At 38.9% G+C, this 26,027-nt stretch overlaps 1 protein-coding gene and 1 pseudogene across 1 annotated transcript; both read left to right on the plus strand.

Moving 5' to 3' along the window:
• The first annotated feature begins 7,756 nt into the window (after positions 1 to 7,756).
• Positions 7,757 to 13,247, plus strand: LOC141649812 (uncharacterized; annotated as a pseudogene).
• A 6,473-nt stretch (positions 13,248 to 19,720) lies between these two features.
• LOC141649813 (VQ motif-containing protein 1-like) lies at positions 19,721 to 20,071 on the plus strand. Its single transcript, XM_074458489.1, has one exon. It carries the CDS (start codon positions 19,721 to 19,723, stop codon positions 20,069 to 20,071), a length of 351 nt encoding a protein of 116 aa, XP_074314590.1.
• Positions 20,072 to 26,027: the final 5,956 nt, after the last annotated feature.

A 26,027-nucleotide genomic window follows, 5' to 3' on the forward strand; every position in this document is an offset into this window, starting at 1 on the left:
CATCCAGTAGTTGAGGTTCCTTAATGCCGTACAGTGTGTATGAAATGGAATACGACGACACTTATAATATCATTTTAGTATGAATGGAAGTTATGGAACTCCACTTGTTAGATATTTTATCAGACCATCTTAATTATATTAAGAGTCAATTAATAACTAGTTTTAATCCCGTGCAAAAATTGCACGGGTTACTTATTAAACAATTGTTATTATTAAATTATGAATGGAGAAAATGTTGAAATATTGAAATTCAAATATACAAAATTATAAGTAAGAATATCAATCGACAATATTGAATATAGTAAAGACAATAACATTAATACAGTCGTTATTACATGAGACGGTTTTACACGGTGAGATGATTTCGTTGTATATAAAAACAACTTACTTATTAGTATTAGATAAATAGTTTATTTGTAGAAATAAACCGTCTCACAGGGTGATCCGTCTTACTCTATAATTCGTGTCAATCTAAATAGGTTGAATAACAAACTGTTGGCTCAAAATCTAAAGATGATTAAAATAGGCTTAAACAACCTCAAACTAACCCATTAAAATCCCAGTACATATCGTCAAAGCCCCCACCTTCACCTAATAGTAGTAAATCAGTAATGCTAACCTAACATACTTCACACGCCTCTTTCTCCCTCGCTCTCTCTCATCAAACACACCGTCACCAGTCACCGTCATTATATCACTCCCTCAAACTCATTCTCTCACTTCTGTCTCAACTTTCTGTCTCGTAAATCTCATGGATTCATAGTACTATAATTTCTCTCTATAATCCTCATTCTTTAAACAACATATCATCTCCTTACTCGATAATGTTTACCTAATTGTCAATCTCTCTCACTATTAGCTATGTTGGTTTCATTTTTTGTTCATGTTTCTGTGATTTTTTTATTCAATTTCTCATAGATCTGATGGTTATTTTTCTAAAAGTTGATTTTTTATTTTTTTATAAATTATAAAATTATTAGTGAATATCATAGATCTAATGAGTATTGTTTTTTTAAATAAAATTACTCAATATAAGTAAGTATGTGTTTTTAAATAATATTCTTTTTACTTTATTTCGTTGCCTATATTATGTTTAAATTATTTTTTTCATTTATTTAAAACTTATTTTCGTTAATTTTAAAAAATCCCATATTTTGAATGTAATCTTCCCCTTTTAGAAGTTTCTTTATTTATTTTTTTGACAAAACAATAGAGTATTTCTAAGAACGGAAATCAAATCTATTAAATTTAAATGACTTGGATATTTTCTGAAGAATATTTATCAATTAAATTCCTAAATCTTATTTTTATATAAGTTTTTTATGGTTTAATGACATATTTTTCCTATACTGAATTACATGATTTTTAAAGATCGAATTTTTTGAAATAAATTGTTAAATTTAGTTTTCGGATTTTTTTGAAGATTTTAAAACAATTTTTTCAAAAAACATAAGTAATTTTTAGATGTTAAATATTTGTAATCACTGTCTTGAGATCATTTAAAAGAATTAGATTATATTAATTCAAATTAGATTAGCTTAGATTATACGGAGTATTAATACATTGATTTTATTATAAAAAAACATGCAAAATAAACTCAAAATCGTTTTCTTCGAAGTAATTTTTTAGATTTGAATTGGGTGGAGGAAATGAGAGGAGAGAGGGTAATTAAATGGTGTATAGAAGAACATGGTGGGTCCTATATTGGCCAAATTTCTGAAAATTTTCAGCCAATAAGAAGCCTTGAAAGAACCTATTTTTTATACTAGGTAGATTACGGAGTACTTTTTTTTATATACCAGTTGGTTTAAACTACCTTCTTTTTATAATTTTTTTTTAAATTACTCCTTTAATTGTACTTTTATCATACATTGCTTCAAACTAAGTCACTTATTTCGTCTTGTTTATGAACTTATTTGTCTGTGACTTAGCCAATTTATACTTTGAATGGTATAACAGTAATTAATAAGTTAAAAACAGACAAAATAAGTGATCTAAATTGAAGTTTTGAAGCAATAAAAGTACATTTTGAGGGAGTAATTATTAATTGACTCTAATATAAACATGGGCAAAGTAATGCACACAAATTTACAAATGCTGTCCTCATATCATCTAAAATAATAAAAGCTCTCGACCCCAATTTAGTAATCATAATGTGTTTTTTTATTCAATTTATCAAAAGAGTGACTTCAATAACACGGTTGTTGATCAACTATTGAGTTGTATCTGCCCTAAGAGCATCCGCAAAGGTGAGGCTCCTCATATTTTCTCTTTCCTTTTCTTATTCGTCCACCTCATTTTCCACTAACTTTTTCATTTACTCTTCCCATTTCATAATTACATCTATGCAACAATGGGGTTCCCCAATTCACACACAAAAATTTGGGAACCTCCCCAAAAGTAACACAAATTGTTTTACTTTTTTTTTTGGGAAGCTCCTCTAAAAGCAGTGGAACCCCAAATGTTGGGGAGCTTTGTGCAACAATGAGGAGCCCCATATGACGAGAGAGAGGACATATGGGGAGGCACCTCCCCACCTTTGCGGATGCTCTAATGACCCAAATGTCTTTATTTCAAGGGTGACTAATTCATAATACTTAATTTATTGCGTAAATTATACTCCCTCCGTTCCGGTCATTTATTTGCCTTTAATTTTGGCACATATAAAAATCAAGGAAAGAAGAGGGAGTCTTCAATCATTAGATGACATTGGCAAGTAGGCTAAATTGAGTGTTGACTGTTGGAGTTGGAGGTTGCTCCAAAACTTAAGTATGATAACATTTGTCCCACACTGGAAGAATAGTGGGGGAATGTTATGTTTATATATGGAGGTGAGTTAACAAGTGTTAACTAGACTATAGAGGATAAAATATAGTCTCCCCACGCGCACGCCGCCGTCTGTCTGGCTCGGCTCGCGTGACGCGGGGCCTCTTTTTGCTATTGGTCTAAACTTTTTCATCGGATTCCTTTCTAGCTGTTGGGATTTTATTACACAATCAATTCCCTATTCATTGTCCGATTTTATGGCCATTAATCTCAGAATCAATACAATTAATTTTTCGACTGTTGGAGGAGCCTTTCTTCTGCTATATAAACCTCACTAATCCACAGTCTTTATACACAGAAAACATACAACTGTTTCTTCTCTTTTCGTCTCTATCATATTCTGTCCATATTGAGAACAGTTCCCACTTCCGTCTTTGGTGTGCAACATTGTGCGGAAGGAGGCGTTAACCTTGGAATCAGTGACCACGGAACCCAAGGAGCACCTGTGTGGGGGTCTAACTGATTTAGGGCAGTGTCTTACACGGCGTCTCGATTAAGGGTATTTCTGATCAGCTAAGTTCATATTTCTTTCAACCTATATCAGTTATAGAACTTTCTGATCTTTGTTATACATTACTATTTTGTTTTAAACAATGACAAAACCATCCGGAAATTCTGACGATTCCAATGTCAATCGAGAAATTGTTACCGTTACTCCTAATGCCCCTGTCAACCATTTCACAATACCACACAAAATTGTCCCTGGCCTTAGTAAGATGGAACTTTTAGATGGGAAAAATTATAGGAGATGGTCTGAAAAAATTCTGTTTTATTTCTCGCAATATGAAATTGAGTATGTGTTATTTCAAGAATCACAATCCACACAATCCACTGAAGACTCTAGTTCGTCTGAAACTGTCAAACCCGATCCCAAATTTGCAAAAGACAATAAGACCGTTAGAGGCGTCATGTTACACTATATGGTTGATAATCTGTTTGACATCTACTGCAAAGCTAAGACTGCTAAATCAATTTGGGATGCTTTGGAAACTAAGTATGGTACTGATGATTTCGGTACTAAGAAATATGCAGTAGCAAGATGGTTAAAATTTCAGATTACTGATGGTAAACCTATAATGGATCAAATACATGAGTATAAAAATATGGTTTCTGAAATTATTGGTGAAGGGATGGTGTTGTGCGAGTATATGCAGACTAATGTTCTTATTGAGAAATTGTCTTCTCCTAGTTGGGATGAGTATACGAAACATCTGAGGCATAAGAAGAAAGATATGAAGTTGCAGGAGCTGATTGGTCATATCAAGATTGAAGATGCCACATGGAGCTAGGACCGAGCCAGGACTAATGCTACTAACACTGTTAAGGCTAATGTTGTTGAATACAGGAATACAGGTACAAACAAGAGGAGTTATGATTAATACAACAAACCACAAAATAACGCTGATAAATCAATAAAGACAATGACAGACAATTGGTGGTGGTGTGACAAGCCTGGTCATCCCGCTTTTAAGTGCAAGGCCAAGAAAGCTTATGAGGAAAGACAACAAAATCAAGGGAATCGCAATAATGCACATGGCGGGAAGTTCCAAAAGAAAGACAACAATCAACGTGGTGGCTACAAAAATTACAAATCTAATAAGCCACAAGCCAATGTTGTCGAGGGTTCAAGTGAGGGTGACGATATAATTGCTGCAATGGTGTCCGAAATTAATCTGGTTGGAAGCTTGGTGGAATGGATTTTTGACACAGGAGCTACACGTCATATTTGCACCAACAAGGATACTTACAAGGAGCTCAAAGATGTTGATGAGAAAGAGGTAGTGTATGTTGGCAACTCCAGCAAGGTTCCAGTCCTTGGCATTGGCAAGGTGCACCTGAAACTCACTTCTGGCAAAGTATTAGCTCTTGAAAATGTGCTTTATGTGCCTGATATTAGGGGTGAGCAAAAATATACGATACGGTTTTATAATACGGATACGATACTGTATACGGTTTGAGTTATACGGATTTCCGTATATACGATACGAAAATCCGTATATACGATACGGTTTTATAAAAACCGTACCGTATCCGGGTCGTGCAAAAACGAAACCGTATATACGGTTTCTGACACGGTTTTATTTTTTGTATAAAAAAATATTAAAAAATGCAAAGTTCCTCTTTCAACTCCACTCTTTTTAATGTTTTTTTACGACTTTTTTTACTAACTTATCTTAATAAACAAAAATCAGCCCTTTATAAGAGGTGATCATGTTAGAGCTAATTATTAGCTCTTGAATAATTACAATGTTTAATTGGGCATTTGTCACCAAACCGTATCCGTATATACGGATTCCGTATACACGGATTTTCGGCACCGAAAACCGTATATACGGTTAAACCGTATCGGATCCGTATAGTGATTTTTGCGATTTTTAAAACCGTATACCCGATACGGTTTTCAAAACCGTATCGGGTACACGGTTTTGCTCACCCCTACCTGATATGCGTAGAAATTTGATTTCTGGTGCTTTACTTAATAAGGCTGGTTTTAAACTTACTTTTGAGTCTGATAAGTTAGTCATGTCTAAGAATGGTCAGTTTGTTGACAAAGGTTTTTGTAATGGTGGTCTGTTTGTTCTTGATGTTGAAATGAATGCATCTTCTTCTGCTTATATCGTTAAGTCCATTGATATTTGGCATTCTAGACTTGGACATGTTAACACTAAATCCATTAAATACATGAAAACAATGAACTTGTTGCCTAATCTGATTTCTTATGACATGGATAAATGTCAAGTATGCGTGGAAGCAAAGCACTCTAAGAAACCTTTTAAGGAAGTGATCAAAAGGCAAACTGAACTGTTAGAACTTATCCACACCGACTTGGCTGATTATAAGAATTGTGAAAGTAAAGGAGGTAAAAGATATTATATAACCTTTGTAGATGATTGTTCAAGATATACTAAGGTTTATTTGTTAAGGAATAAAAGTGAGGCTGAGAATATGTTTACTATTTACAAGGCTGAGGTTGAAAATCAACTTGATAGAAAGATTAAGCGTGTGAGGTCTGATCATGGTGGAGAATATAAATCTGATTTTTTGGTGGAATTTTGTCAGAAAAATGGTATCATACATGAGTTTTCAGCCCCTTTTACCCCCGAATAAAATGGTGTAGCTGAAAAGAAAAACAGAACTTTTAAAGGATATGATGAATGCTATGTTACTATCTTTTGGATTATCTGATTTTATGTGGGGAGGAAGCTATCCTATCTGTCTATCATGTTTTAAACCGTGTACCTTATAAGAAACTTGATGTGACATCTTATGAGATTTGGAAGGGTTATCCACCTAATTTGAGGTTTCTAAAGGTTTGGGGTTGTCTAGCCAAAGTTGCCTTACCTGCTTTTAAAAGAGACAAAATAGGACCTAAAATAATTGACTCAATTTTTGTGGGTTATGCTTCTAATAGTGCAGCCTATAGGTTCATGACCAAAGATGCGAGTTCGGGTTTTTATGGTAATATTATTGAATCTAGAGATGCTATTTTCTTTGAGGATCTTTTTCCTTTGAAACCTTCTTTGGGACAGAACTTGACTTTTGATGCTTCTTCCCATGAGGATAATGATGGTAGCTCCCCAACCCATGTTGACACATCTAGTGAACCACCAATATAACCGAGAAGGAGTAAGAGACCTAGAGTTGAGAAATCTTTTGGGCCTGATTTTCTTATGGAGGAGGATGGTAGATATCTAGATGATGAGTCGGTTGACATGTATATTGTGGAGGAGGATCCTAAGACCTATGATGAGGCTATGAGATCAGTTGATGCTTCTTTGTGGAAAGAAGCTATTGATAGTGAGATTGAGTCCATTATGTCTAATCATACTTGGGAGATTGTTGACTTGCCTCGTGGTTGTAAGCTTATAGGGTGTAAATGGGTGTTTAGGAAGAAACTCAAAGTTGATGGGACTATTGATAAATTTAAAGCTAGGTTGGTGGCTAAGGGTTTCACCCAAAAGTCTGGTCTAGACTATTTTGACACCTATTCCCCGGTCACTAAGATTGCTTCCATTAGAGTGATGTTTGTTATTGCTTCCATGTATAACTTGCTTGTTCATCAGATGGATCTGAAAACTGCGTTTTTAAATGGTGATCTCGATGAAGATATTTATATGGATCAACCTGATGGTTTTATAGTGCCTGGTCAAGAACATAAAGTTTTTAAACTTGTTAAATCTTTGTATGGACTTAAGCAGGCACCGAAACAATGGTATGAAAAGTTTCATAGTGTGATTGTTTCTCTTGGTTTTAGAGCTAGTGATGCTGATACATGTATCTATGTGAAATCCAATGCTGGCGGTAGTGTTATTATAACACTTTATGTGGATGATTTACTTATCTTTGACACTTCATTAGATGTTATTGATTCTACTAAAAGCATGCTTAAACTTCTTTTGAAATGAAAGACATGGGCGAGGTTGATGTCATTCTTGGTTTAAGAGTTTTAAAGACTAGTAAAGGTTATTGTCTGAGTCAAGCTCACTATGTTGAGAAAATTTTAAAGAAGTTTGGTTATTTTGATATTGAGCCTGCTAGAACACCCTTTGATGCTAGTGTGCACTTAAAAAAGAATCTATCTGAAAGTGTGGATCAAGCTGGCTATGCTAAGATTCTTGGTAGTGTTATGTATCTTATGTGTTCATCTCGCCACGATCATCGATATTCATTTGGGAGATTGAGTAGATATACTCATAATCCCGGTCATGATCATTGGAGTGCATTAGTTCGTTTGCTTAGATATCTTAAAGGTACAGTTGATTTTGGGTTATCTTATTGTGGTTATCCTCCAGTTTTGGAGGGATATTGTGATGCTAACTGGATCTCGGAGAGTAAGGATATACACTCTACCAGTGGTTATGTTTTTATTTTAGCAGGAGCAGCTGTATCTTAGAGATCATCCAAGCAAACGTGTATTGCGAGATCTACAATGGAATCGGAATTTATAGCTCTCGAGTTGGCTGGTCGAGAAGCAGAATGGTTGAGAAGTTTGGTAGCGGACATTCCTCTTTGGCCAAAGCCCGTGACATCCGTGCCGCTACATTGTGACTCGCAATCTGTCATTCATGTAGCCAAGAATAAAGCTTATAATAGCAAGAGTAGGCATATACGCCTAAGGCATAATATAGTTTGTAACTTGATCAAGTGATGCGAACGAAGCTAATGACTCGGAGTTGGTTGATGAGCTGGACGAGCTGGTTGTGAACACTCACGGTGACAGTCTGATTGTGGCTCGTAATTTTTAGCCTATGACCTCCAGTTATCCTTCCTATGTTAATTTGCTAAGTATAGTGGATGGGAGCTGATTGTGGCACGCATCCCAAGAGAAGGACGGACCAAGCTTCACGTTTTTATTAACATTTTCAGATTATTGTTGTTAAAATAAGATCTTTTGCTTAATTAGTAGTTGTCTTGGTTCATTGAACCTATAGCATTAATAGTTGTAATCAAGTGAAGAGTGATTGCTCACTCTTCACATTTTTGGCTGCCCATTTCGATTTATTGGAGGCTATATAAAGCCTTAAAGCTTATTATCAATAAAATTATGTCAGAATTTTCAGAAAAACACTTGTGTTAAAATCGTTTCTTGCTTAGAAACAAAACTGATTTTTGATTAGAACGTGATTCTGATTAAAATTTCCGAGTTGTTGATCAATAGGTCTTGGTCTCACTCACTTTGATCAAGTAATAGGTCTGGCTTGTTCAAACACTATCCTTTTTTTTACAAAAATTAGAACGGGTCGTACCTAGTACGTTCGGTTCGCCAAAAATACAAACAGTCCGCTAGTTTTATTATTCTCGTTATTTTATCAATCAATTCTGACTTCTGAGGATTTGGGCGTACCTAGTACGAACAGTCCACATACCTGTTTGCTTCGTGTGATTTTGCTGCCAATTCGAATTATTCAACAAACGGACAGTCATCAACACTGTCTAGTTTGTTAAGTTTCCGCTGTCAAGTCAATTCCGCTGCTCTATTCGTATCATTTTTGGTATTAGAGCTTCGGATCTTGATCCTTATTTATCTATGGATTTTGATAATCCTAACTTTTTGCAGCAACTCTGTGATGCCTTGAGAAACGTGCAAGAAATGGATGATAGGTGGCAACCAAGGCGTTTTGAAAGGGTGGCTGAACCGTTCAAAGTTAACGAACTACCTGAGTTCGTTGAAGGGGCTGATCCCGAGGCCTATTTGGAGTGGGAACGGAAGATAGATCGTATGTTTGATTTCAAAGAATTTGACGATGATAAAAGGTGCAAGTATGCAATTCTGAAATTAAGCAATGGAGCATCTCTATGGTTTGAAGGGTTGAAGGCCAAGAGGGTGCGCTCGGGGAAAGGGAAGATTGATTCATGGGAGTCTCTGAAACGTAAACTTCATAAAAGGTATGTGCCAACGACCCATAGGTTAGCTACATATCGTAAGATTGCTGATTTAAAACAAGGAAAACTAAGTGTTAGTGAGTATATTGATGAATTCGAAAACTTATGCTTGATGGGCGAATTGGAGGAAGTAGAAGAGCAGAAAATGTCTAGGTTTTTGCGTGGATTGAATTATAACATTGCTAGTTCTGTTGATTTATACCCTTATTCTGATTTGGTTACTCTTTGTGGTCTTTGTTTGAAATTGGAGTCACAAGGGAAGTCTAAATATGGGGAAGGGTCAAGTTCGGAATCGGGAAAGAATAAGTCATGGACCAAAACCGAAACAATCCATAAACTCGACACACCTAGCAACTCATTTGTGAGTCCTAACAAAACCACGGCATCCTCAAATACTACCTCTAGGACCACGACCAAGGAGACTAATCTGTCCAAAGTCCGTTGTTTCAAATGTCAAGGGTTCGGTCATTATCAAAGTACGTGTCCAAATAAAAGAGTCGTGACCTTGAGAGAGGCAGTTGAGTGTAGGCATGAGTTGTTGGCCGAGGAAGAACAGTTGGGTGAACTGTTTAATCTAAAAGAAGGTGAGGAAGAGGACGAGTTAGTAGAGGATTATGAGGCACCTATTTACGACACAAATCTGGTTTTGCGAACCTTGCAAGTAAAGACTTTACCTACTGATTCGGAGCAACGAAATCAATTGTTTCATACCAAGTGTCGGGTAAATGATAAGTGGTGTAAGTGGTGTAGTCTAATTATCGATAGGGGTAGTTGTACCAACGTGGCCTCTACTGAAATGGTGTCGAAATTGGGTCTTGTGACTACTAAACACCCACACCCATATGCATTAAATTGGCTAGATGATGGTAGCAGCGTTAAAGTGACAAAACAGGCCCGGGTTGGTTTGGTTATGGGTTCCTATGTCGATGAGGTGTTGTGTGACGTTATTCCCATGGATACTTGTCATATTTTGTTGGGACGACCATGGCAGTATGACCGGGATGTGTTGCATAGAGGGAGGAGTAACGAGTATGAGTTGAAGGATAAAGGGAAACGAATTGTGCTTAAACCCATGTCACCACAAGCTGTCCGTGCTTTAGGTTCAAAACCGAAAGCAAAGGCCCACGCTGCTATGTTAATTGGAGAACGGGATGTGGAGCGTGCTATTGATCATGGAGAGCAAGTTTATTTACTTGTTGCTAAAGAAAATTCGAGTGCTAATGTTGTTTTGCAGGAACATAACCCAATTGACGATTTGCTTGAAGAGTTTGGGGATGTGTTTTCGATGAATTACCCGCTGGTTTGACTCCTATTCGAGGCATTGAACATCAAATTGACCTTGTTCCGGGCTCAACTCTTCCAAAAAAGGCTGCTTATCGATGTAATCCGGAAGAAACAAAGGAACTCCAAAGGCAAATTGATGAGTTGATGGAGAGGGGTTATGTGCGTGAAAGTATGAGTCCTTGTGCTGTTCCGGTGTTACTCGTGCCAAAGAAAGATGGTTCATGGCGTATGTGTGTTGATAGCCGTCCTGTAAACAACATAACCATCAAATATCTCTTTCCAATCCCGAGACTTGATGATATGCTCGATGAACTTCATGGCTCGGTACTTTTATCAAAGATTGATTTAAGGAGTGGGTACCATCAGATTCGGATGCGTGAGGGTGATGAATGGAAGACGGCTTTTAAAACGAAGCATGGATTGTATGAATGGACCGTCATGCCATTCGGTCTTACTAATGCTCCAAGTACCTTCATGAGATTGATGAATGAGGTACTTAAATCTTTCTTGGGCCGATTTGTTGTTGTTTACCTTGATGATATATTGGTGTATAGCAGGAGCATAGACGATCATTTTGAACATTTGAGGCAAGTGTTCGAAACACTGCGAAATCAGAAACTTTATGGGAAGCAAGAGAAGTGCTCTTTTCTTGTGGAGAGCATGGTTTTCTTGGGATACGTGATGTCCAAGGATGGTATCTCGGTTGATCAATCAAAAATCGAAGCAATTCGATCATGGCCGGAACCTAAAACAGTTAGTGAGGTACGATCTTTTCATGGGCTTGCATCTTTTTATCGACGATTTATTCGTGATTTTAGCACCATAACCAGTCCTATTACGGAGTGTTTAAAGAAGGGCGGGTTTGAATGGGGCGTGGCAGCTAAACAGGCCTTTGAACTAATTAAGGAACGGTTGTGTACCGCTCCTATCTTGGCGTTACCCGATTTTTCTCAACCATTCGAGGTTGAGTGTGATGCTAGTGGCGTGGGTATAGGTGCTGTTTTGATTCAAGGGAAATGTCCTATTGCCTACTTCTCGGAGAAATTGAGTGGTGCTCGATTGAATTATTGCACTTATGATAAGGAATTTTATGTTATTGTTCGGGTTCTTGATCACTGGAGTCACTATCTCCGTCCCAAACATTTTATATTGCATTCTGATCACGAATCCTTGAAGTATATTAATGGGATGCAGAAGTTGAATTTGAGGCACGCAAAATGGGTTGAATTTTTACAATCATTTCACTTTTCATCCAAATATAAAGATGGGAAGAGTAATGTTGTAGCCGATGCTTTATCTCGTCGTTATACCTTGTTGTCCACACTTGATGTTCATCTTTTGGGCTTTGAAACTTTGAAAGATTACTATGGTGAAGATGGAGACTTTGGTGCAATATATCTTGAGTGCAAATCAGGAGCTAAGGGATAGTATTTGATTCAAGACGGTTTTCTTTTTAATGGAAATCGACTTTGTGTTCCTAAGCATCCTATCCGGGAACTACTTGTAAGGGAGGCTCACGGTGGAGGGCTAGTTGGTCATTTCGGGGTGGCAAAGACCGTGGAGATCTTGAAAGAGCATTTCTTATGGCCACGATTGCAAAAAGATGTTCACAATATCGTGGGTAGGTGCGTTACTTGTCAAGTTTCGAAAAGCAAGTTCAAACCGGGCGAATATACTCCTTTACCGAGTCCGGCCAGGACCTTGGGACGATGTTTCAATGGATTTCATTGTTGCTTTGCCACACACTCAACGTGGTAAGGATGCTATCATGGTGGTGGTTGATCGTTTTTCCAAGATGGCTCATTTTGTTGCTTTGCCATAAAACCGATGATGCTTCTAATGTGGATGATTTGTACTATCAGGAAATTGTGAGGTTACATGGCATTCCAAAGACTATTGTGTCGGATCAGGATTCTAAATTCTTGAGCTACTTTTGGAATACATTGTGGAGGAAAGTGGGTACAAAGTTGCTGTTTAGTACCTCTCACCATCCCCAAACGGATGGACAAACCGAAGTCACGAATCGAACTTTGGGTACTTTGTTGCGTGGGTTTGTGAGCAAGACACAAAAGGATTGGGATCTCAAGCTTTCTCATGCCGAATTTGCTTCTAACAGGTCGCCTACTCAAGCTACGAGTCATTCACCATTTGAAATTGTGTACGGTATTAATCCTTACCTTCCTTTGGATTTAATTCCGTTGCCTAAAGATGAATTGGTGCATAAAGATGCCGAGTCCAAGCTGAAAGCGATGTTGAAACTCTATGAGAAAGTCCGGGCCAGAATTGAGGCCGTAAATGCAGCCTATAAACGCAAGTCAAGCAAAAATAAGAAGCCGAGGGTGTTCGAGGTTGGAGACTTGGTTTGGGTGCATTTGAGAAAGGAGCGATTTCCAAGCAAGCGTAAGAACAAACTCATGCCTAGAGCGAAAGGTCCTTACAAGATTGTGGGTCGAGTCAACAACAATGCTTATAAGGTTGAACTTCCCGGTGATTATGGTGTTCACGCCACTTTTAATGTTGGTGATCTCTCTCCTTACGTAGATGACGATGGCGTAGCTGAATTGAGGTCAATTCCTTTTCAAGGGGGAGGGGATGATGCGAACCAAGCTAATGACTCGGATTTGGTTGATGAGCTGGACGAGCTGGTTGTGAACACTCACGGTGACAGTCTGATTGTGGCTCGTAATTTTCAGCCTATGAGCTCCAATTATCCTTCATATGTTAATTTGCTAAGTATGGTGGATGGGAGCTGATTGTGGCACGTATCCCAAGAGAAGGACGGACCAAGCTTCACGTTTTTATTAACATTTTCAGATTATTGTTGTTAAAATAAGATCTTTTGCTTAATTAGTAGTTGTCTTGGTTCATTGAACCTATATCATTAATAGTTGTAATCAAGTGAAGAGTGATTGCTCAACTCTTCACATTTTTGGCTGCCCATTTCGGTTTATTGGAGGCTATATACTTGAAGCTTATCAATAAAATCATCTCAGAATTTTCAGAAAAACACTTGTGTTAAAATCGTTTCTTGCTTAGAAACAAAACTGATTTTTGATTAGAACGCGATTCTGATTAAAATTTCCGAGTTGTTGATCAATAGGTCTTGGTCTCACTCACTTTGATCAAGTAATAGGTCTTGCTTGTTCAAACACTATCCTTTTTTTTTACAAAAATCAGAACGGGTCGTACCTAGTACGTTCGGTTCGCCAAAAATACAAACAGTCAGCTAGTTTTGTTATTCTCGTTATTTTATCAATCAGTTATGAGGATTGGGCGTACCTAGTACGAACAGTCCACGTACATGTTTGCTTCGTGTGATTTTGCTGCCAATTCGAATTATTCAACAAACGGACAGTCATCAACACTGTCTAGTTTGTTAAGTTTCCGCTGTCAAGTCAATTCCGCTGCTCTATTCGTATCATCAAGTTTGGTGTTATTTCGTTAGATTATGGGAGGTCGGAAAGTAATATCGTCGATCCATTGATAAAGGCCTTAAACAGGAAACTAGTTTCAGAAACTGCTAAAAAGATGGGATTGTGCCCACCTACGTAGTGCTTTTACGATGGATACCCAATCTGGATTACCAGATTCAATGAGGTCAAACGAAATCGTCAGGCATTGCTTGTATTTTATTTATTTTGATGAATAAAGGAGGTTATTCAGTTTATCCCTTTTAGCATGTTTATTTACTGCAGAGTTAGGTTGGACAGGTGGTAGTCCTTAATGAGTTCCATATCTCAAAGGTTTGAGTGGTGTGTGCAGTACATACTTGATGGACTCACCTACGTGATTGTGGAGTGTTGGCCGCCTCCTATGAGAATAGATGTGGGCTATTCTCTAATACAATCATGAGACAGGGTTTTTTCATGGGGTCATATGTTACTCGAGGGAGCTGTTCTCATTTCTTGCTATTTTCAGGTTCAAGACTACGTTCACCTGATTATAGCTACTTTCTCATATTCCTTTTCTTATTCTTTAAGTTTGGACCAAGTGGGGGATTGTTGGAGTTGGAGGTTGCTCCAAAACTTAAGTATGATAACATTTATCCCACATTGGAAGAATAGTGGGGGAATGTTATGTTTATATATGGAGGTGAGTTAACAATTGTTAACTAGACTATAGAGGATAGACTATAGTCTCCCCACGCGCGCGCCGCCGCCGTCGTCCGTCCGGCTCGTGTTCGTGACACGTGACACGTGCGGGGTGGGGTGGGGCCACAATCAATTCCGTATTCATTGTCCGATTTTATGGCCATTAATCTCATAATCAATACAGTTAAGTTTTTGACTGTTGGAGGAGCCTTTCTTCGGCTATATAAACCTCACTAATCCACAGTCTTCATACACAGAAAACATACAACTTCTTCTTCTTTTTTCGTCTCTATCATATTTTGTCCATATTGAGAACAGTTCCCACTTCCGTCTTTGGTGTGCAACAATGTGCGGAAGGAGGCGTTAACCTTAGAATCGGTGACCACGGAACCCAAGGAGCACCTGTGTGGGGGTCTAACTGATTTAGGGCAGTGTCTTACACGACGTCTCGATTAAGGGTATTTCTGATCAGCTAAGTTCATATTTCTTTCATTGACGATCTAATTACCCATTAAAGGCATTCCTAAAATAGAAAGACAAACAATTAACTAGGCAAACAATTGACCGAGAGTCTGAGACACCTCAAAATATAATTGACAAACACATGAGTGGAACGGAGGGAGTATGTTTACTCCTTGTTAAATAAATATTGTTCCTCGATCCCCTATAAAATTCAAATAGCTAGGTATATGTATTTGTTCTAATGAAAAAATATCCAATAGAGTACAAATTTCATAATCACACTAAAAAAATTTAGATGATGTAACTAATTAAGCTAACTTGCATCCATGCATCATATAAAACCTCTGTTTAACAAAATTAACTGAAAACTCAGTCAAAATTGAAAAGCTAGCTAAAAACATAATATTATAAGGTATATACTAAAATAGATAACTAAACCAAATGTGTTTGATGTGGTGGTTGCCCACCTCATCCCTTATACACTGTTGTCGACGGTGGACACCCCGATTTACAAAAAAAAAAAAAAAGATAACTAAATATTAGAGCTTAATAAGCTAGCTGATTATATCAATTTTGTTTGGCAAATTAACTGAAACGGTAAATGTAATATGATAACTCTTATTTACAACCGTTGTAAACAAGACTAACTGATATGATAAAATGAGATAAAAGAACATAATAAAATGGTTAATGTTATAAAACGAGGGGGGCAAAAAGGAAGATGGGATATAATAATCTAGCTTATTTGTCACATGTTACCCCAAATATTTTTTTTCATTTCAGTTAGTTTATTTCCTTTTTTTTTTAATGGAGTTAACTTATTTACTTAGGAACTGTTTGGTTAGGGATCTATATATCAGAAGGAAAAGAGAAATGATAAGGGAATGGTATATTTCCTAACCCTTAGCCCCACTTTTAAGAATGAAATTACTTATTATCTCTCTAAAATGATTCCCCGCCACAAGGATATCTCATTCCTTTACCCAACTAACAAGCCTCACCACCACCTATATCTCAACATCCACTGCCAACCACCCCGAACCACTACCTCGCTCTATCATCGACACCACTATAGTAGCCGACGACCTCTACCACCGTCCACAAACTCCAACTACCACACCCAGGCCAGAAACCCCCTTCCCACCCCCCGATTAATGTTTTTTGGGGTTCGAGGGTGAGGGAGGGGGTTTTTGACTTGGGAGTGAATTTCTTTTAGTGTGGTTAGGTGTTTGCAACCGGGGTTTATAGGTGTGTGAAGAGAGCGGGAGTGGCATGATGATAGGGCTGCCGACAAGGCGATGACGTGGTTGGTGATGGTGTGGGTGTGGCAGAAGACGGTTTGTGGTGGTGGTTGAGACTGTAATTGTAGTTTGGTCGATTTGGTGGATGTTAGTTTTGAGGATATCGAACGAAGATGATTTCGTTTTCCTTATCATTTACAACCAAACATCATGCATGAAACATTAGGACTAATCCCTTTTCTTTACATGCATTTGTTTCTATTTCCAATTCTTCTTCCCTTCTCATTATGTTCACTAAACGCTCTTTTAGTAAACTACTAATAAGCTATTTGTAAAACACCAAAACAAAAAAAACAGATATCTTAAATTTTAATCAAATAAGTTAGTTTAGTCAAATTATATTCAACTAGTTTTGTGGGCCGTGAAATTCACGGGATGTTTTTGTTTTGAGTGTGATGTTTCTAGTATTTTTATTAATTGAAATTTTATAAAATATCAAAACATATAGTAAGCCATGAATAACATTCCATAATATACCCATTGTATTTGAAAGAATTTTTAATCTTCATCTATATATTTTTGTTTGTCCACTAATTTACTATGCACTGTATTTATACATCTATGGCGTAAATCCACCAAAAAATGCGTTTGAAAAGTTCCAAAAGTTACCTATATTTTTTTGATTGAGTTGAATTTATTCTTAGCTAGGATAGGATTCTTTGGTGGATTGAATAATGTAAGAATGCAAAAAAGTGTTAATAAAAAGGTTTTTTTTTTACACAAATTCTTGTTTGTGACGACTCATATTCGTCACTCTTGAGTGACGGATACCATTTTACCTCACAAAGTACTCACTTTTTCTCTCTCTGCAACACTATTCATGTGGTACCCTTTCTCCACTAACCAATTTTGTTACCATTTTATCTCACAAAATATCCGCCACAAATGGTAACCCGTGACAAGGGAGACTAATTGTTCTTTTTATAGCAACTTATGAAAGATTATTTGAATGACCTAAAATTTAAAGCGATTTTGGACCTTTGGTCAACCTCGATAACAAAAGTACAACAAAAGTTATTGAATGTGAATACATTTTTGTACGTTTTTAAATACGAATAATACTTTCAAGTATATATAAATATAAAAATACTCCATATATATTTGTGATTTACTCGTCTTGTTTTATTTTATTTTATTTTAAGGAAATTTACTCGTCTTGTTGGGAAATAATAAAAAATCTAAGGCACTAAAATAAAATATGTGTAAAGTCAAGATCTTGAAATAAAATAAAGTTGAATATCTATGCGCCGAATCGAAATCATACACGGTATAGAATGAGAGTAGGTCTCTTGAGAGACGGTCTCTTAATAAGCTTTATTGAGAGACTATTGTACAATTTTAAGAAAAGGTGGTACTAAAGATAATAAAATAGGTACAAATCATGATTAATGATTAAATGGGTACATTTATTATGTAAATAGGTACGAAATTACTATGTCACGGTCAACAATAAAAGAGGTACGAAATACAAATAAAAGGGTACGAAAGATTGGTCTCTCAATAACTTAGTGAGAGACCGTCTCTCCCAAGTTTTAGTGATAGAATGAGGGGTTGTCTCCCTTCAAAAAAAAAAAAAAAAAAGAATGAGGGGTTGTCATCACACTGGAATTCCTCTCCATCCCTTGTATCGATTATCATCTCGTCTCACAAATAATTACTACGGAGTATATTATACGGAGTATATTTTAATCTCATTCATTTACTTTTTTTATTTCTAAATAAATCTACAATCATTCGATCCAATTCAGATTTAATTCGGATTGTTGATAAGTAATGGACCTCCTGGAGAGGATCCATACTCGTGGAATAAAGGTTCACAATAATCCCTCCGTCCCGGTTATTTATTTGTCTATTCCATTTTAGGTCGTCTTAACTAATTGTTTACCTTTCCGTATTAAAAATATCTTTGATAGGCAGTTTGATCCTCTATATACACTCAATTTGCTTCACTTATCATATAATAATTGCCCCATACTTTCTCTTTTCCTTATCTTTGTGCCAAACTCAAGGTAAACAAATGACCGGATGAAGGGAGTATTTACACTATTACGGAGTATTTGATACACCCGTAATTTGTCTCACTCACTAGTTTATACTTTGTATTTTCCTCATCACAAAATAAAGTAAGTGTAAACTATTCACTGGACAGGAAGCCACATATAATTGATTAGTTTATATAAATTAATACATTAATAATTAACTAGAAGTGTTAAAAAGAATTAAAAACATTAAAAACATTTTGAATAAAATCTTAGGATGCAATTAGTCATCCAACTAGCTATACTTCTGGATAAGACAAATTGTTCAACATAATAACTTTTTCCAACTTTCAACATCAAAGACACGAGCAAAACCCTTGAATCACATACGTAAGGTTAGAATACATCATGAATTATTGACCAATTATATATCCCATACGTGCATGAGAAGAGCCTTCCCTAGTTTCTACAATCCTACTCTCCTTAACTTTTGGACGAAAATCGAAAGAATAATGCTCTAATTTATTTATTCATCCATTAATCTCTTTTAAGACTTTATACAAATACGGTTTTTCTAACATGTACCGTAAAGTTACACATCATTAATCTAATATGCTAAACTAATGTGATCAGGTTCGAAATATATTCTCACTAATAATGGTAGAAAATGAGCTTATACTTGAATATTATACTTGAATATTTCATATTTTCATGTGATAATCTTGTGAATTCTTTCGCATTAGATTATTAATGAATACCCTTAGACTAGGGCACACGTTAGTAAAAACTAACTAACTTGATAGGTCTTACAATATACAGTATAAGACGGTCTTAAGTGAATATTTGTGTTTAGCCAAGTGGTGTCAGTCCAGTGGTAGCCGGATTAAACCTTGAAGCTTGCAGAAATGCAGGAGTTGAGAGGTCCCGGGTTCGACTGCCAGATGGGGCGATGATCACTTCGCCACTGCGACCCCCGAAAGGGGTGGCTTACATGGTCCATGTGGTGGTGCGGGAATGCATGGGCTCGGGGGATTCAACCCCCTCGTTATCAAAAAAAAAAAAAAGAATATTTGTGTGTATATACTTTGTAAAAGAAATGACGACATTTTTAAAACCTAAAAGAGATTTTCCTTGAATTTTAATTATTTAGTCTCAATAGACTGCTTGACTAAAATGTCCATTTTATTACTTAAAATCCAACCACTTAAACCAATCATACCTAGTATACAATTTCCTATAAAAAGAAGCACACAACATTAAAATATATACTATCAAAAACATAAACTATAATCAAATATTTCCGCTTTCAGAAAAAAAAAAAAACAAAGATTATAGTACTTGTTTTATCTAGCATATACATAAATACATAATATAAAATTACTTAAAATACAAGATGTCTAGAAGACCAACAATTAATATTAATACAAGAAGAGAAAATCAACCAATAAAAGTTGTGCATATAAAAACACAGTACGTAGAAACTGATGCTACAAGCTTCAAGTCTGTTGTTCAAAACCTAACTGGCAAAGATTCTACTATTCCCGAATCGCCAACGCGTAATTATTCTTCATCTTCATTGGCAATAAAGGTGAAGAAGAGAGATCCGAGTCAACGTGTTTCGGATGGTGGCGGCGGTGGTGGTGTTGGTGGGAGTTTAAAGTTTTTGAGTAGGGATTTGTCATTTAATAGGTTGTTTAAGGAGTTGCCTACTGTAGATGAGCTGCATAAACTTTTTAACCTATGATTCATATTTATACACGTTTTCGTTATTAATTTGTTGATACTTGTGATTTTGATTAGAAATCAATAAATTATATTACGCGGTTGATTTTTTTTTTTTCAAACGTGACACGCGCTTAGTCGCATTACAATAGAGGGATGGGGGATTCGAACCTGTGACCTATTGTTCACCGTACCTCAATCTTAACCATTAGACTAAGACATTTTTGGTATATTACGCGGTAATTAATACTCTATGGTTTTAGATAAATTTATCTAGTACGTACAAGTGTACAACATGTTCCTTTACCAATTACCTTTACCGTGCATAATAAGAGTTGTGTTTTGGATAGTTTTACGCTATCTTAGTGTAATTGATATTAAATCTCTACTTTGACCCAATTGTATGATTAAATTAATTATTTCACCGACTTAGTTAATTCTTCACATGCTAGGATTAAAATGTTGGATGTTGCATTGCATGCATATAATCGACAATATATCAAGTATAGACGATTTTCCCTAATCATTAGTAGAGGCCGTTATCGAGGCGGGCGGGATTAGGTGTTCGATCAAAAGAGCTTCCTAATACGTACCCTCACCCCTTACTCCAGATCTCTGTGAACATCCGTGTTCATTGGCATCCACGAGAGTCATTCTAGACATAGAATGCTAAGGGTAACGAGTTCTTGGTGTTCATGTCACTACTTTGTGTCTTGACATGACACGAGGTATTCGAACGGTTTCCAATTTTCCACAATAAATTGGTGGCGACTCCACAAATGCAAACGCTTGTTTCCCAAGCGCCTCCGTGGGCCCGCGTCCACACACTCGTAAAACATTAAAGTTACACTCGTAAAATGTTAAAATTATAAAAATTCAAAATTTCCGTCACAAAAAAAACCAAAGTTACAGTCATAAAATGTTAAAATTGTTTAAATTCAATTTTTTTGCATACCAACTCCGCCATAAAATCTGTCACAAAAAAAATCAAATTTTCCGTCACCAAAAAAATTCCAAGTTACAATCATAAAACTCATACAACATTATATAAATTCAAAAATTCCGTCACAACAAAATCAAAATTACACTCGAAAAACTTCAAAGTTACACTCGTAAAATGTTAGAGTTACACTTCTAGAATTTTAAATTTGTATAAATTCAAAAATTTTATATACAAAAACCGACTTAAAAGATTACATTTACACTCATAAAACTCTAACAATATCAGAGTTACAAAAAAACCGCCTTAAAATATCACATTTACACTTCTACAAGTTACACTTACACTTGTAAAACTTCTACAATATCACATTTACACTCATTAATCACTCCAACTCAAAAGTGATTAAATTTGTGATTAAAGAGTGAAAAAACAACTAATTATATAATAGAAATTGATTAGTGAAATAATTTTTTTGTTAATTTCAATCTCAACCATCCATTTCAATCCAACCATCCACATTTTTTTCCTTTTCTTTTTAATAGTCCATAATCCATCCCTTCTCCATCCATCTCAACCATCCATTTTCTCATCCAATGGCCCTTAGAGGGACTTAGGGACTCAATGACATATGGTGGACTCATAAGAACTCACCTATATATATATATATATATATATATATATATATATATATATATATATATATATATATATATATATATATATATATATATATTGATGGGGCATATTTCTCGCACCGATGACCAAGTCAACATATTGAGCAAGGTCAAGGGTATCCACAAGAAAGTCGGCGACTTAGACGATCTAGCGGTGAAGCCCCATCGGCCGATCCTGCGGTCTCGGCCGCATAACAACTCGCAAAGGGACACAAATCTGCGACTCATATCCAAGACCTCGGCGAGCCCGCCACAGTCCGAGGGTAGGGTACGCGGATCTTTTTCACCGATAGCCATTTGGCCACTTGGCCACTACGTGACAAAAGGTGAATGCCTATAAATACTCCTCAACCTTCATTGAGGAAAGCATCCAAAAATTGACCTAATAACCACTATTCATCTGGTAATATCTTCCTTATCTCTCTACAAAATACTCTTAGCCAAGTTATAACCACCTCTCTCTAAGTTCACTGACTTGAGCGTCGGAGTGAGTACGCTCGGCCAAAGCCGAGCCCTCAGTTTGTTCATCGTTTCAGGAGACTGCAAGGAGGATTCAAGCAAGGACATCATTCTACTAGCTACGAGTGGTAACAAACATCTGCTCTGGAATTACACCCGGAACAATTGGCGCCGTCTGTGGGGAGGACAAACTAGAAGCTAGTCACATTCATTCCCAAACAACAAAAACAAAAACACAAAAAACCCACCCAAAAAGCTAAGATGTCGAAACAACAAGAGATAGTCGCAACCGACGAAGCCACATTCTACCAAGATGATACATTTCACCATTCTGGAGTAGTACAACCCTCCACCGGCGTAGTAGTCCAACCGGAATTCGGAATGCCGATAATACCGGACACGCCGCCGCCCGCCAACCAGGTCACCATCATGGGACAGGTGGTTGACGTAGCAAAACTGAAGACACTCCTGGACCTAGTTGGGAGTACGCCAGCTCACATAGGCACGCCGACACGAGCGGCGGAAGCCGTCCAGGAGACCAGGGCCCAGAACGTGACTCCAAGAAACCTGAGCGGAGCACTGGGAGAAGCAGACCCTACCAAGACGCCGGAGGAACCCAAAGTGGTCGTGGTAAACGTAAGTCCTTCTCGCACTCGGGAGAGGGCATCGCCGCCGCAACACCGACGAGGAACACCCGGAGAGCAGTGGCCCGACTCAGGAGAGTCGGAGAAGAAGCCCGAGCCGGAGAAGAAGTCCCTCCCGCTACGAGGAGAGAAGCCGGACTAGGAATGCGAGGAGTCGGTCGCCGCGTGTCATCCGACACGTGGTCAAACAGCCCCTCAGTGATTATGTCCTAGACACCGCCGTGCCAACCAAGCTGAAGTTGCCAGCGTTCACATATAAAGGAGACAGCGACCCGACCGACCACGCCGAGGCCTTCGAGTCTTACATGTCGGTATGGGAGCAGCCCGATGAGGTCTGGTGCCGAGTTTTCCCAACGACTCTGCATGGGATGGCTCAAAACTGGTACAAGGGACTTCCCGACGGTTCGGTATACTGTTTCGCCGACCTAAAGGACGCCTTCTTAGCCCAGTACTCTTGCAACAAAAGGACGGTCGTGGAGACGTCGGACCTCCTGACTATCAAGCAGGAGGAGGGCGAGTCTCTCCGAGGCTATATGAAGAGGTTCGACGGCAAGGTCCAGCAGATTCGGGAAATCAACCCCAAACTTGCGGCTTTCGCACTGATGAAGGGCCTCCCAAAGGGAAACTTAAAAGACGAGCTCATCAAGCACGGGGGTTTGGGCCTGGACGCCGCCAGGAAGATGACCGATCAGGCCATCAAGGTAGAAGATTACCACAAGACGGGTAGGCCCCGCCGACGCCGAGCCCTCGAGAGGAAAAGCCGCCGGGATGATAGCCCGGATGAGAGGCGCCGCGGCGACAATAGGTCACGGTCCGATAAGTCCGCGAAAAAGTAATCCTCGGCGGGCGCGGGGAGTTCGGCACCTTACTACCGAAAGCGATGACGATGATCACACCCCCTGGTTGTATCCGCGCAGAAGTCTTCGCTCTGAGCAAAAGCGAAGGTCAGAAGTGGGAAAGGCCCCCTAAGCCGAGGGGCGACGGTGACACAAGCCAATACTGCGAGTACCACGGCTACACCGGCCACTTAACAAACGATTGCCGACATCTGAAAAATGCCATTGAGGAACTGATCCGGAAGGGAAGCCTAGGCAAATATATTGCCGGAGGCCAAGAGCAGATGCGGCGGATCAAATAAAAAACCCGTCTTAGAACGAGAAAGGAGTAATTAATGTCGTCATCGGGGGCAACGAGGGCGGCGAGTCCACTCGTGGGTACAAACGGCATCTGAATGAGCTATATCAAGCCATCAACTTTGTGCCCAACTTAGCAACCCCCGCTTCCAACATCCCCGATATGACGATCGGGAAGAAGGACTACGAAGGAGTCGTCGCTCCTCACAGCGATCCACTGACAGTCCACCTAGACATAGCCAACCACTTGGTGAAGAGGTGCCTAGTTGACACAGGCGCTTACACAAATATTATGTACGGAGAATGCTTTCTTAGCCTCGGGCCTCGAAGGTTGAAGACTTGACCCCGCACCAGCCCCGTTGTACGTTTCCGGGGCGCATGGTACCCCTGGGGTCAATCAGGCTGCCAGTAATGTTCGGAGAGCGAGGTGCAGCCAAAAACGTTGTCGGAATTCGTGGTCATTGACGGCTCATCCGCCTACAACGTCCTCATAGGCCGAGACACCCTGAGTGAGGCTGACGCGGTGATGTCCATCCGGGCTCTGACATTGATGTATGTCTCGGACCGGGGGGAAGCGCATAGACTCGTCTCGAAGAACGAGAACGATGAGGTGGTGAATATCCAAGTATCCGCCGAGGTTGCAACCCGCAATCCTTCAAAGCGGCGAAGAAATCGAGAAAGGGGAAGAGCCCATCCTTACGACAGGATGGCAAGCACGCGGATACCACCGTCGGCATGGTAGAGGGAGCGGAGACCGAGGAGGTAGAGATTGACCCGGGCCGCACCGTGACTATCGGTGTCGACTTGGAACCAAAGTTCAGAGCCGCTCTCCTAGATCTGCCGAGGGAAAACAAAGACGTCTTCGCCTACTCGGCGGCCGAGATGCCAGGCGTGAGCCGGGAGGTAATCATTCACAAGTTAAACGTACTCCCCACCGCCGCCTGTCAAGCAAAGGATGAGAAACTCCTCGCCGAGAAAGATGACGCCATCAAAGCCGAGGTAGATAAATTACTAGCAGCAGGCTTTATTATGCCTTGTACTTATCCTGAGTGGTTAGCCAACGTCGTAATGGTGAAGAAATCATCGGGGGCATGGAGAATGTGCGTAGATTTTACCAACCTTAATAAAGCATGCCCCAAGGATTGTTACCCTTTGCCTCGGATAGATAGCTTAATCGACGCCACGGCAGCTACACCATGCCGAGCCTCGCTAGACGCCTTCTCGGGATATCACCAGGTATTCATGGATGAGGAGGACATGCCTAAATGCGCATTCATCACCGCGAACGGCACATACATGTACAAAATGATGCCGTTTGGTTTGAAAAACGCCGGTGCAACGTACACCAGGCTGGTGGACAAAGTATTCCAAAGTCAAAAAGGGCGAAACATTGAGGCTTACGCCGACGACGCGCTATCGTGAAAAGCAAGTCCGACAATGAGCACCTGGCCGATTACGGAAACGTTTTGTTCGCTAAGGAAATACAAGATGAAGCTCAACCCAATGAAGTGCAACTCGGTGTCCGGCAGTAAATTCCTCGGTGTACTACGTCGGTGCAGAGGCATTGATGCTAATCCGATTAAAGTCCAAGCAATCCTAAATCCGGAACCAAGGAATCGAAAAGAGGTTATGATGTTGGAGGAGAATGGCGGCTCTCGCCCGTTTCATCTCTCGGTCGGCCGACAAAAGCACTCCATTCTTCAAAGTGTTGAAGGGGAATAAAGACTTCACTGGGGAGGAACAAAGCACAGCCTTTCAAGCGCTAAAAGCTCATCTTCGAGACTCTCCCAACTCGTCGTGCCGATCTTTGGGGAGACGCTATACCTTTACATAGCGGTTACCTCGGCCACGGTCAGTGCCGTGATCATCAGGGAAGAAGACAAACAGCAACACCCAATCTATTTTGTCAGCCATACACTGCTGCCCGCCGAGAGAAATTACCCGCTAATTGAAAAAGCAGCTTTCGCCGTCGTCGTTGCCGCAAGGAAGTTAAAACCCTACTTCGACGCTCATCCCGTGACGGTCCTAACCGACCAGCCTTTGGAAAAAGCTTTGGAGAAATTCGAACAATCCGGTAGGCTTATCAAATGGGCGGTAGAACTCTCTGGCTTCGGCATTCAAAGAC

This window comes from Silene latifolia, chromosome 3, assembly GCF_048544455.1.
Source record: "Silene latifolia isolate original U9 population chromosome 3, ASM4854445v1, whole genome shotgun sequence".
NCBI lineage: Eukaryota > Viridiplantae > Streptophyta > Magnoliopsida > Caryophyllales > Caryophyllaceae > Silene > Silene latifolia.

Coding starts and splice junctions, on each gene's coding strand:
- LOC141649813 (XM_074458489.1), top strand. CDS start 19,721: ATGTCTAGAAGACCAACAATTAATATTAATACAAGAAGAGAAAATCAA.